This window comes from Polypterus senegalus, chromosome 2 (assembly GCF_016835505.1).
Source record: "Polypterus senegalus isolate Bchr_013 chromosome 2, ASM1683550v1, whole genome shotgun sequence".
Classification (NCBI taxonomy): Eukaryota; Metazoa; Chordata; class Cladistia; order Polypteriformes; family Polypteridae; genus Polypterus; species Polypterus senegalus.
Genome location: NC_053155.1, coordinates 165926779 through 165939957, shown reverse-complemented (window position 1 = coordinate 165939957; position 13179 = coordinate 165926779). Strand labels below are relative to the sequence as shown.

The 13179-nt window shown below is 37.2% G+C and overlaps 1 protein-coding gene across 1 annotated transcript in view; it reads left to right on the top strand.

Moving 5' to 3' along the window:
* Positions 1-13179, top strand: part of ltn1 (listerin E3 ubiquitin protein ligase 1) — a 223897-nt gene that overhangs the window by 161804 nt on the left and 48914 nt on the right. Inside the window, exons 21-23 of the mRNA XM_039744932.1 lie at positions 654-798; positions 6926-7139; positions 9182-9419. Coding sequence (XP_039600866.1) covers positions 654-798; positions 6926-7139; positions 9182-9419 — 597 coding nt within the window. The remainder of the gene's footprint in view (positions 1-653; positions 799-6925; positions 7140-9181; positions 9420-13179) is intronic.

Below are 13179 nucleotides of genomic sequence, written 5' to 3'. Positions count from 1 at the left end.
TGTCCATCCCTTCATGACCACCATGTACCCATCCTCTGATGGCTACTTCCAGCAGGATAATGCACCATGTTACAAAGCTCGAATCATTTAAAATTGGTTTCTCGAACATGACAATGAGTTCACTGTACTAAAATGGCCCCCACCGTCACCAGATCTCAACCCAATAGAGCATCTTTGGGATGTGGTGGAACGGGAGCTTCGTGCCCTGGATGTGCATCCCACAAATCTCCATCAACTGCAAGATGCTATCCTATCAATATGGGCCAACATTTCTAAAGAATTCTTTCAACACCTTGTTGAATTAATGCCACGTAGAATTAAGGCAGTTCTGAAGGCGAAAGGGGGTCAAACACCGTATTAGTATGGTGTTCCTAATAATCCTTCAGGTGAGTATATATATCTACACATGCATACATACACACAATAAATCAATATCATTGATAATAAATGGTAAAAAAAAAGTTCAATGTCAATGAGTAATCATTTGTTGCCTTTTACTCATTATTTACTTCACATCATTGACAATAAGTTTTAATGTTAACATTTGCAAAAGAGTTTTTTTTAATGTATAGTTTTCATATTAATTAAAAAGCATTTGGTTGCTTATTATAATGTGTTCTTGTGGTTTTCTTTTTTCTTTTTTTTCTTTTTAGAAGCCTTAAAGATTGTTCCCATGAGCTTCTGATATTTAACTCTGAAATTATGTGTCATCTTTCCTGGTTAATAAGACAAAAGCCTTGTTTCCTGACTGAGAGTCAGTGGGATTTTATCTTGTGTTCAATGATGGCTTGGCTAGAGGTAATGTATCACCATGGTTGTATTTTGGTTTATATTTCTTTGTTTTAATTTCTAGTGCTGGGCTTACTGTACTGATCATAATGACAAAGCTCTTTGAGATAAATATTTGCTGAGTTTTTGCTCTGTTTCACCTATGAAATATGGAACATTATTTTATTAAACATTACAGAAATATAGTACCTGGTTTAAGGAGTGTTCAGATTTCCATCCAATACAAAGTAACATGGTTCTGAAACTTTTGAAAAATGTCTGTGAACACTGATATCAACACTTTTTTTATCCAAAAAAATAAATGTTTTATTACTATTATTTTCCTATTTTACTATTATAATACCGTTGACTAATTGATCGAGAAAAGAAACACAGCATAATAAGAATAGGAAATCAAACTAGTACAGAAACAAGAAACAACAAGAACATTACCATGAGTCACCTTGTTGGGATCACATGACTTTTGGTGTGTACGGCCAATTCCTAGAGGAGCTCTTTAAAACCATTTACTTTATGCTCTTTTCGCATCCAGCTCATCTTTTTAACACTAGAATTACCAGAGCCTACGAAAAAACTCATAAATCCGTCCCACCTTAAATCGCTTCTTAAAATCGTTCACAGCTCTCCACCAGCGTCTTTTGTCATAAAAATGTGCTGATAAAAATCAGGCTGCAAGCAGCCGGCAATTCCATCCCCCCACTGACTTAGAACGTGTACAAACTTCTCCCAGCTCATGCCTTGATTGATTTTCTGGGAGTGAAGTGGAGTTTTAGAGTGTAAATAATAGATCCTTATTTGAAACATATGCATTTCATGTCTGTCCCGTTTCTACAGTAATCTGTGTAAACACATTTTTAAAACAGAAACGTTTTTCATATTTCAGTAGTAAATGACAAAATGTAGACATAAACTATATAATGTACATAATACTTTAACAAAAGGTACAAATCTAACACAACAATTGCGCTTTTATTTAAAAATATAACTGCAGAAACAAAAACCCGCCTTAACATGCGACATTGACACCCCTTTATTATGACTGCCTCCGTGGCGTGATAGAATCAACTGCCGACTGGGAATCAAAAGGTCGCGAGTTCGATCCTGCATCACTCCTTTTTGAGAAGTAAAATGCTCATAGTCTTACTATTTTAGAATAAAAACATACATTTGATTTCAGTCTGTAACAGCCAGTGTAATTTATGATACTTGTAAAGGTTAGCTTTGGTTTTTTTTTGTTTTTTTTTTAGTCTGATACTGCTGTTTTCACATAGACGCGCTATAACAGAGGTAAACTCGGCTTCCTTCTACATCGGAGCAAGAAATCATTTTATGACCTGAATAGTAGCAATCAGAAAACATTGTTGCACTAATGCAATATTATTTGAAAACAAACAGCGTCAGATCAGCTGTAAAAGTATGGCATTTCTAAATGTTTGCTTTTGTTCAGTCTGATTCTCTCAGTCAGACTGTATATTTGTCTCTTATTCAGTGTGTGCAAGAACATGCAGGTAGCCAGATGCTGTGTACTGGCAGTGATCATCGCACATTTTAAAAAAAGAAAGAGACAAATATATGTGACGTTTTGAAGAAATCATTTTATGACACGATTCACCTTTATTTATTTATTTACTTACTTCCTAAAGCCTAAAGTCACAAGTAGTGTGCAGAGGGCATGCTCAAAAATGTGTGTAATGCCACGAAAAGTGCCTGCTGACACTTTAGTATGCAAGCAATGGTATGTGCATTCTTGCTCCGACGTAGAAGGGAGCTGAATTTACCTCTGTTCTAGCGCGTCTATGTGAAAACAGCAGTATCAGATGGGGGGGTGGGGTGTGTTTGGGCTCGTGAACGCAGCTGAGATAATAAAACTGACTAAAAAAAACCAAAGCTAACCTTTACAAGTATCATAAATTACACTGGCTGTTACAGACTGAAATCAAATGTATGTTTTTATTCTAATATAGAAAAGTTGGCCTACTGAAACGTGTGGCGTGGCATGGAAGCGATCAGCCTGTGGCGCTGCTGAGGAGTTATAGAAGCCTAGGATGCTTTGATAGCAGCTTGTCTGCATTGTTGGGTCTAGTGTCTCTCACCTTTCTCTTGACAATACCCCATAGATTCTCTATGGGGATTAGATTAAGCAAGTTTGCTGGCCAATCAAGCACAGTGATACCATGATCATTAAACCAGGTATCGGTACTTTTGGCAGTGTGGGAAGGTGCCAAGTTCTGCTGGAAAATGAAATCAGCACCTCCATAAAGTTTGTCAGCAGAGGGAAGCATGAAGTGCCCTAAAATTTCCTGGTACATGGCTGCGCTGACTTTGGACTTGATAAAACACAGTGGACCAACACAGAGAACTTTGGGCCACTGAACAACAGTCCAGTCAGTTTTCTCCTTAGCCCAGGTAATATGCTTCTGACATTGTCTCTGGTTCAGAAGTGGCTTGACACAAGGATTGCTACAGTTGTAGCTCATGTCCCGGATACGTCTGTGTGTGGTGGCTCTTGAAGCACTGACTCCAGCCACAGTCCACTCCTTGAGAATCTCCCCCAAATTCCTGAATGGGCGGTGCTTCACAATCCTCTCAAGGCTGTGGTTATCCCTGTTGCTTGTGCACCTTTTTCTGATACATGTTTTTCTTCCACTCAACTTTACATTAATATGCTTGGATACAGCACTCTGTGAGCAGCCAGCTTCTTTAGTAATGAGGCCTACTGAACCAGACTGAGAGACCATTTAAAGGCTCAGGACACCTTTTGAGTTGTTTTGGGTTCATTAGCTGAGTGGAGTATGACACCGTGAGTCTACAATTTTGAACTTTTTCATAATTTTCTGGGATATTGAATTTTGGGTTTACAGGTGCTGGTCATAAAATTAGAATATCATGACAAAGTTGACTTATTTCAGTAATTCCATTCAAAAAGTGAAACTTGTATATTGATGCCCCAGCATTGATTGATGGACTAAAAGCCAGAAGTCCACGTGATTATCATCATCATCATCATCAAGTCCTTCCGTTAAAACCATAAATACAAAGAGGACTGTTTCATTTATGTTAGGTAGATTGCCCAGAGGGGACTGGGCGGTCTCATGGCCTGGAATCCCTGCAGATTTTATTTTTTTCTCCGGCCATCTGAAGTTTTTTCTGTCCCCCCTGGCCATTGGACCTTACTCTTATTCTATGTTAATTAATGTTGACTTGTTTTATTTTCTTACTGTGTCTCTTATTTTCTATTCTTCATTATGTAAAGCAGTTTGAGCTACATTCTTTTGTATGAAAATGTGCTATATAAATAAATGTTGTTGGTGTTGTTGTAGATTCATTCATTACACACAGACTGATGTATTTCAAATGTTTATTTCTTTTAATTTTGATGATTATAACTGACAACTAATGAAAGTCCAAAATTCAGTATCTCGGAAAATTAGAATATCAATTAAGACCAATGCATAAAAAGGATTTTTAGAAATGTTGGCCAACTGAAAGGTATGACCATGAAAAGTATGAGCATGTACAGCACTCAATATTTAGTTGGGGCTCCTTTGGCCAGGATTACTGCAGCAATGCGGCGTGGCATGATGTCGATCAGTCTGTGGGACTGCTCAGGTGTTATGAGAGCCCATGTTGCTCTGATAGTGGCCTTCAGCTCTTCTGAATTGTTGGGTCTGCCGTATTGCATCTTCCACTTCACAATACCCCATAGATTTTCTATGGGGTTAAGGTCAAGTGAGTTTGATGGCCAATCAAGAACAGGGATACAATGGTCCTTAAACCAGGTACTGGTAGCTTTGGCACTGTGTGCAGGTGCCAGGTCCTGTTGGAAAATGAAATCTGCATCTCCATAAAGTTCGTCAGCAGCAGGAAGCATGAAGTGCTCTAAAACTTCCTGGTAGACGGCTGCGTTGACCTTGGACCTCAGAACACACAATGGACCAACACCAGCAGATGACATGGCACCCCAAACCATCACTGACTGTGGAAACTTTACACTGCACCTCAAGCAACTTGGATTTTGTGCCTCTCCTCTCTTCCTCCAGACTCTGGGACCTTGATTTCCAAAAGAAATGCAAAATTTACTTTCATCAGAGAACATAACTTTAGACCACTCAGCAGCAGTCCAGTCCTTTTTGTCTTTAGCCCATGCGAGACGCTTCTGACGCTGTCTCTTGTTCAAGAGTGGCTTGACACAAGGAATGCGACAGCTGAAACCCTTGTCTTGCATACGTCTGTGCGTGGTGGTTCTTGAAGCACTGACTCCAGCTGCAGTTCACTCTTTGTGAATCTCCCCCACAGTTTTGAATGGGTTTTGTTTCACAAGCCTCTCCAGGGTGCGGTTATCCCTATTGCTTGTACACTTTTTTCTATCGCATCTTGTCCTTCCCTTCGCCTCTCTATTAATGTACTTGGAAACAGAGCTCTGTGAACAGCCAGACTCTTTAGCAATTACCTTTTGTGTTTTGCCCTCCTTGTGCAAGGTGTCAATGGTCGTCTTTTGGACAACTGTCAAGTCAGCAGTCTTCCCCATGATTGTGTAGCCTACAGAACTAGACTGAGAGACCATTTAAAGGCTTTTGCAGGTGTTTTGAGTTAACTAGCTGATTAGAGTGTGGCACCAGGTGTCTTCAATATTGAACCTTTTCACAATATTCTAATTTTCCGAGATACTGAATTTGAGACTTTCATTAGTTGTCAGTTATAATCATCAAAAGTAAAAAAGAAATAAACATTTGAAATACATCAGTCTGTGTGTAATGAATGAATCTAATATACAAGTTTCACTTTTTGAATGGAATTACTGAAATAAATCAACTTTGTCATGATATTCTAATTTTATGACCAGCACCTGTACATTAACTAAAAGCCATAATCTGCAAAATGAAAAGAAAGCTTGAAATATATAACACTGTGTGTAATGAATCTATATAATATATGAATTTCACTTTTTGAATTGAATTACTGAAATTAACTTTTCGATGATATTGTAATTTATTGTGATGCACCTGTAGTTAATGAAGCAGAACGCAAAGCAAAAAAGACTATCGGGTACTCATCTTTGATGCTACTTTTTCATATATATTTATATATATATGTATAGTGTTTTGTCTTAAACAAATTAAGCAATGTTCTGCATTGTGGAATAAATAGTGGTTTGGAGTGTTATTTATTGCATAAGCAGAACAACAGCAGTTTATTTTTGGGTGTGTAATTTAGACACAATAATGCCCAAGCCTCTTAATGTATAAGGGTTTAATCAGAAATTAATAAAAGGTAGAATATGTGTGCTGCCTATACTCTGCAGAAAAGGATAACTTAAAAAATAATTTCTAATAAAAATATAACAGTTTTAACTTATGACTCAAATATTTGTGGAATTCTTAAAAATATTTGTATACCAGATAACTAATGAGATCAATTAAAAGTAACATTACCTGCATTAATTGTGTAAAAACAGTTGTAATAAAAATCTGAAAACCAATAGGTTTAAAATAAGGCAATATATTTATTAGGTTGATTAATTCACTTCCACCTGTCAAAACATAATATACTGTACAATATTTACTGTATGAGATTAGAATATGGACTATGGAAATGGACACCAGTTTTGTTTTAAATAAGAAAAAATCTCTGCTAAATATAAGGACCTTAAGTATATTTATGATAAACATGTAGTTGACAAAATAAAAGAGCTACTGATTTTGGGTAACACTGCCTTTTAAGTAATCCTCTGATTAATTTATACCTTTTAAATCTTCTTCAGTTTATGTAATTTAATACTTAAATATTTTTTAAATTCTTCCTGAAGTTATTTATTTATATTATTATTTTCTTTTAAATCTGCATAGTAGGATAACTTCACAAAGGTATTAGCAACAGAAAAGTAATTTACAAATATTATATACTCTATGTATTTACGTATGTTTTAACAGAAAGGTGTCTGAGTACTATTCAAAACGTTTTCTTTTTTACTTCATTAAAAGTGGAAGCATTGTAGAAATATTTACATAAAAGCCGTTTGGAATAATGATCACAATGGAAAGGTTATATACAAAACAAAGTATATTATTGGCTTGTTTATTTAAGTGAACATAGTTACTTGCATTAAATGCCATGTGTGTCTGTTTTTCCCCCAAAGACTCTTAGTGAAAGTCAACCCATTGTTTGGAGTCCATGGATTCAGTTATTTGCCTGTGAAACCTGTAACTTTGTGATAGTGTTGAGTGAATTTTTCAAAACACATTCTCCTGAGCTGCTTGAAAATCTTCCAGAAAATCTAATACTTGAATGGAATGAGTTCTTTATGAAAGGAGTACATAGCTTGCTTTTACCCCTGTTGGTAAAAATAACTGGTGAGTAAGTAAATTTTAAGTTAATAATAAATGATAATAATGTATTTTCACCTTACCTCTGAAAAATTGTGATTATAGAAGGCAAGTAAGTTGTAAGCAGCTACTAAAGGAAGGTGTACAACTTGAGGAAACTTGAATTGTTGAGAAAAGTACAGCTCTCACAGTTATAAGATGCACAATAAATAAGGATCCAGTATGCTGCATTTTGAGTTTTAAACAATGCTGCCAATGCATGATTTCAGTCCTAAAGCTCAGTTCTATTATCCATCCATCCATCCATTTTCTAACCCGCTGAATCCGAATAGGGTCACGGGGGTCTGCAGGAGCCAATCCCAGCCAACACAGGGCACAAAGCAGGAACCAATCCAGGGCAGGGTGCCAACCCACCGCAGGACACACACAAACACACCCACACACCAAGCACACACTAGGGCCAATGTAGAATCGCCAATCCACCTAACCTGCATGTCTTTGGATTGTGGGAGGAAACCGGAGCGCCCGGAGGAAACCCACGCAGACACGGGCAGAACATGCAAACTCCACGCAGGGAGGACCCGGGAAGCGAACCCAGGTCTCCTAACTGCGAGGCAGCAGCGCTACCATATAGATATATGGATATCTTATACAATTTAGATTTTCTGTATACAAGTATAAGTTATAAGTATAACAATTATAAGTATTATTTTACACTTGGAGAATAGTATTCATTACAACATTCTATAATAATATAATATCCTCAGTCTCAGATTTTGCTGGTTCTAGAGATACCCGAGATATCTCTACCTAAGATAATTTAAGAAAAATATGATTTCCTGTGACTATTTATTATATGCCATGATTGTGAAAATATAACTTTTGACTTACTGTATATTAATCATATCCTTTAAGATGCCTCCAAAGTTGACCAGTGTGGGTAATATTCTGTTTTGTATGACTGTGCCATGGGCTGATTTCCCATTTAATTTACATCTGATTCCTGTTCTTGTACCTCCTGCCCCTGCTGATTCCCTTACAACCTGAAATGGAACAAGTAGGGACGAAAAATGGATGGATGTATATTCTCAGAAAATTAACTAGACTGTAAAAATGTGTTTTTCAGTATATTTAAAACTGTGGCAAAAAAGGAAAAGATTAACGGCCGTTTTGAGTAACTACATTTATTTTAAAGCAGATCTTGCCAAACCTGACTATTTGAAAGAGTGTTTGAGAGAGTTATTTTCATCCTGAATTATTGTTCAACTCTATTTATAGATAGAGTGAATAGCTTTACGGAGCATCATTTATCTTGATATTTTGTATGTCAATACTGTGGGGGAAATAAGTATTTGATCCCCTGCTGAATTTGTAAGTTTGCTCACTTAAAAGAATTGAACAGTCTCTAATTTTTATGGTAGTTTAATTTTAATCGAGAGAGACAGAATATCAACCATAAATCTAGAAAAAAAAAGTATTTAAAAGTTATAAATTGATTTGCATATCATTGAGAGAAATAACTATTTTTTCCCCCACAACACTGCCAGAATTCTGGCTCCCACAGATTGGCTCTGTGCAATTACAATCAATCAATCAGTCAACCAATTACAGATATTCCTTATCTCAACTCATTATGTGTATAAAGCACACCTGTCCACATAATCAATTTCTTCCATTCCAACCTCTCCACCACTGTGGGCGAGACTAAAGAGCTGCCAAAAGACGTATGGGACAAGATTGTAGACTGGTGTAAGGCTGAAATGGGCAACAAGACCATCAGCAAGAAACTTGGTGAGAACTGTTGGTATGATTATTCGGAAATGGAAGAAATATAAAAATGACCATCAGTCATTAAAATTAAACTACCATAAAATTTATAGACTGTTGATTTCTTTGTAAGTGTGCAAACTTATACATTCAGCAGGGGATCAAATACTTACTTCTCCCACTGCATATATTTTTTAATTGTAATATCTGATGGTATAATTTAGCTGGCCAAGAAAACATTGTTAATGTAACACTGTTTTCCCTTGATCACGTAGTTAACCTTTATTAAACTTTATTTGCAGATGAATTCATAGAACCAGGTGATCCCATGTTTCCAACTCCAGTATTGAAGGCATTAGGTGGTGCACTATCATATATTTCTATTGATCATCTGTGTCAGAATAATTTGCACCCTAAATTTGTCACTGGCCAAAAAACAAATTTACCAGATAAACTCCAAACTCTACTGAACACCTTGGTACCACTCCTGTCGTATCAGGCCAGATCAGTCCAGCTCACAGTTTACAATATTCTGCTCAAGTAAGTAAACCCCTTTATTAAAAAAAAAAAATGTTCTGTTTAATTTTAAATGTAAATGTTAATTCTTAATATAAGCCTGTTTTTCTGGTAATGAAATCAGTTTTAAGAAAATGTTTACCATATATATATATATATATATATATATATATATATATATATATATATATATATATATATATATATATACAGTGATCCCTCGCAATATCACGCTTCGACTTTCGCGGCTTCACTCTATTGCGATTTCTTTCTCATACACGCTTACGTCACTACACATGCGCTTTCTGAGAACTTTTATCTAAGTCCTACGATGGCTCCTAAACGTGCTGCTTTTTCTAAGCCTTCTGACAATAAAACTAAGTGCCGGAGGAAGATGCTTACTATCCAGGAGAAGGTGAAACTCTTGGATATGATTAAAGATGGCAATACCCTACAAAAGCCTCCTCACGCATATGAAAAGACAGCGCCAGCAACTTCCTATCAAGATGTTCTTCAGCCGCGCACCCAGACACCCACTGCCTAGTACTTCTTCACTGAAGACAACAACGCACCTGCTGAAGATACCTGCACCACCTTTGAAGACTCTCCTACTGAGGTCGTACCTTCATAGGTTAGTGGTTGTGTGCAATTAAATGTACAGTACAATAATCTACTATAAAAAGCGCTCGATTGTCCTTCCGTCCGTGAGTGCAAAGCGTAGCGGTATTCCGCTTATTACAGACTTACTACTTGCGGCTTGAGGTACGAAGCGACGCGATGTAAGCAGAGTTCTGGTGCTGTCATCGTTCCCTTGCTTTTGTGCGCGATGCGCTGGAAAAATAGCCAACATTATGTCTCTGGAAATAATTAATGTTGATAGAGTACAAAAGCCTCACCGCGTAGTAAATATCAGGGGAGATGGTGCTTGCTTATTCTCATCTATAGCTTATTTAGTGCCTGAAACTCCGTCTTTAGCGGTACAGATTCGGGCAGACATTGTATGACTTTGGACAGGCACTTGAGGGGGATAAAAAAAAAAACTTGGGTTTTCGGGAGATGTTATGAATGGGCACTTTGATGTTCTCATTCCCTACACTTACATGCCTAATGTACACATGGAGTGCACAAAATTGAAGATAAAGTCGGTACGCACGGCAGCATGTGAGCAGAGTTCTAGTGCTCTCATCGTCCCCTTGTTTTTGTGCATGCGCTGGAAAAATAGACAAAATTATGTCTCTGGAAATAATTAATGTTGATGGAGTACAAATGCCTCACTGCGTAGTAAATATCAGGGGAGATGGTGCTTGCTTATTCTCATCTATAGCTTATTTAGTGCATGAGACTCCGTCTTTAGCAGTACAGATTCGGACTGACATTGTATGAATTTGGACAGGCACTTGAGGGGGATAAAAAAAAAAAAAGCTTAGGTTTTCGGGAGATGTTATGAATGGGCACTTTGATGTTCTCATTCTCTACACTTACATGCCTGATGTACACATGGAGCACAAAAATTGAGGATAAAAGTCGGTCAGCCTTTAAAAGGCGAGTGCCTAGTAATATGATATTTGTAACATCTAATATGTCTTATTTTCTCTTATTTTGTCTGATATATTGGGTATATGAGTGTAATGGTGACTAAAGGGTGTTATTTCATGTCTAGAGGGCTCTAATAATGTTAAAAAACGTATTTAGAAGGTCGTAAACAGGTTTTCTATACTCTAACTGCGAAAATATTCGATTTATAAATAAAGAATCCTACTTCGCGAAAATTCATTTATCACAGTAGAGTCTGGAACGGATTAACCGTGATAAACGAGGGTTCACTGTATGTGTATATATATATATATATATATATATATATATATATATATATATATATATATATATATATATATATATATATATATATATATATGTGTGTGTGTGTGTGTGTATATATATATATGTGTGTATATGTGTGTATATCTGTACAGTGCATCTGGAAAGTACTCACAGCGCATCACTTTTTCCACATTTTGTTATGTTACAGCCTTATTCCAAAATGGATTAAATTAATTTTTTCCTCAGAATTCTACACACAACACCTCATAATGACAACGGGAAAAAAGTTTACTTGAGATTTTTGCAAATTTATTAAAAATAAAAAAATTGAGAAAGCACATGTACATAAGTATTCACAGCCTTTGCCATGAAGCTCAAAATTGAGCTCAGGTGCATCCTGTTTCCCCTGATCATCCTTAAAATGTTTCTGCAGCTTAATTGGAGTCCACCTGTGGTAAATGCAATTGATTGGACATGATTTGGAAAGGCACACACCTGCCTATTTAAGGTCCCACAGTTGACAGTTCATGTCAGAGCACAAATCAAGCATGAAGTCAAAGGAATTGTCTGTAGACCTCTGAGACAGGATTGTCTTGAGGCACAAATCTGGGGAAGGTTACAGAAAAATTTCTGCTGCTTTGAAGGTCCCAATGAGCACAGTGGCCTCCATCATCTGTAAGTGGAAGAAGTGTGAAACCACCAGGACTCTTCCTAGAGCTGGCCGGCCATCTAAACTGAGCGATCGGGGGAGAAGGGCCTTAGTCAGGGAGGTGACCAAGAACCCGATGTTCACTCTGTCAGAGCTCCAGAGGTCCTCTGTGGAGAGAGGAGAACCTTCCAGGAGGACAACCATCTCTGCAACAATCCACCAATCAGGCCTATGTGGTAGAGTGGCCAGACGGAAGCCACTCCTTAGTAAAAGGCACATGGCAGCCCGCCTGGAGTTTGCCAAAAGGCACCTGAAGGACTCTCAGACCATGAGAAACAAAATTATCTGGTCTTATGAGACAAAGATTGAACTCTTTGGTGTAAATGCCAGGCGTCACATTTGGAGGAAACCAGGCACCGTTCATCACCAGGCCAATTTTGCAAAAACCTCAAGTAAACTTTTTCATGTTGTCATTATGCTGTGTTATGTGTAGAATTCTGAGGAAAAAAATGAATTTAATCCATTTTGGAATAAGGCTGTAACATAACAAAATGTGGAAAAAGTGATGCGCTGTGAATACTTTCCGGATGCACTGTATATATGTATATATGTGTATATATATGTATATGCATGTATATGTACAGTATATACAGTACTTTGCAAAAATTTTAGGCAGGTGTGAAAAAATGCTGTAAACAAAGAATGCTTTCAGAAATATAAATAATGATTGTTTATTTTTATCAATTTACAAAATACAAAGTGAGCGAACAAAAGAAAAATCTAAAATCAATATTTGGTATTAATACCTTTTGCCTTCAAACCAGCATCAATTCTTATAGGTACACTTTCACAAATCAGGGATTTTGTAGGATTATAGTCAGGTGTATCATCAACCAGTTATACCAAACAGGTGCTAATGATCATCAATGTCACATGTAGGTTGAAACAGCTGTGTAGGAGGCTTAAAACTAGTTGAGGAACAGTCAAACTCTGCTACCAAGGTGAGGTTATGGAAGACAGTTTCATGTCATGGCAAGATTGAGCACAGCAACAAGACACAAGGTAGTATACTGCATCAGCAAGGTCTCTCCCAGACAAAGATTTCAAAGCAGACTGGGGTTTCAAGATGTGCTGTTCAAGCTGTTTTGAAGAAGCACAAAGAAACGGGCAACATTGAGGATCGTAGATGCAGTGGTCGGCCAAGGAAACTTAGTGCAGCAGATGAAAGACATATCAAGCTTATTACCCTTCGAAATCGGAAGATGTCCAGCAAAGCCATCAGCTCAGCACTGGCAGAAACCAGTGGGACCCAGG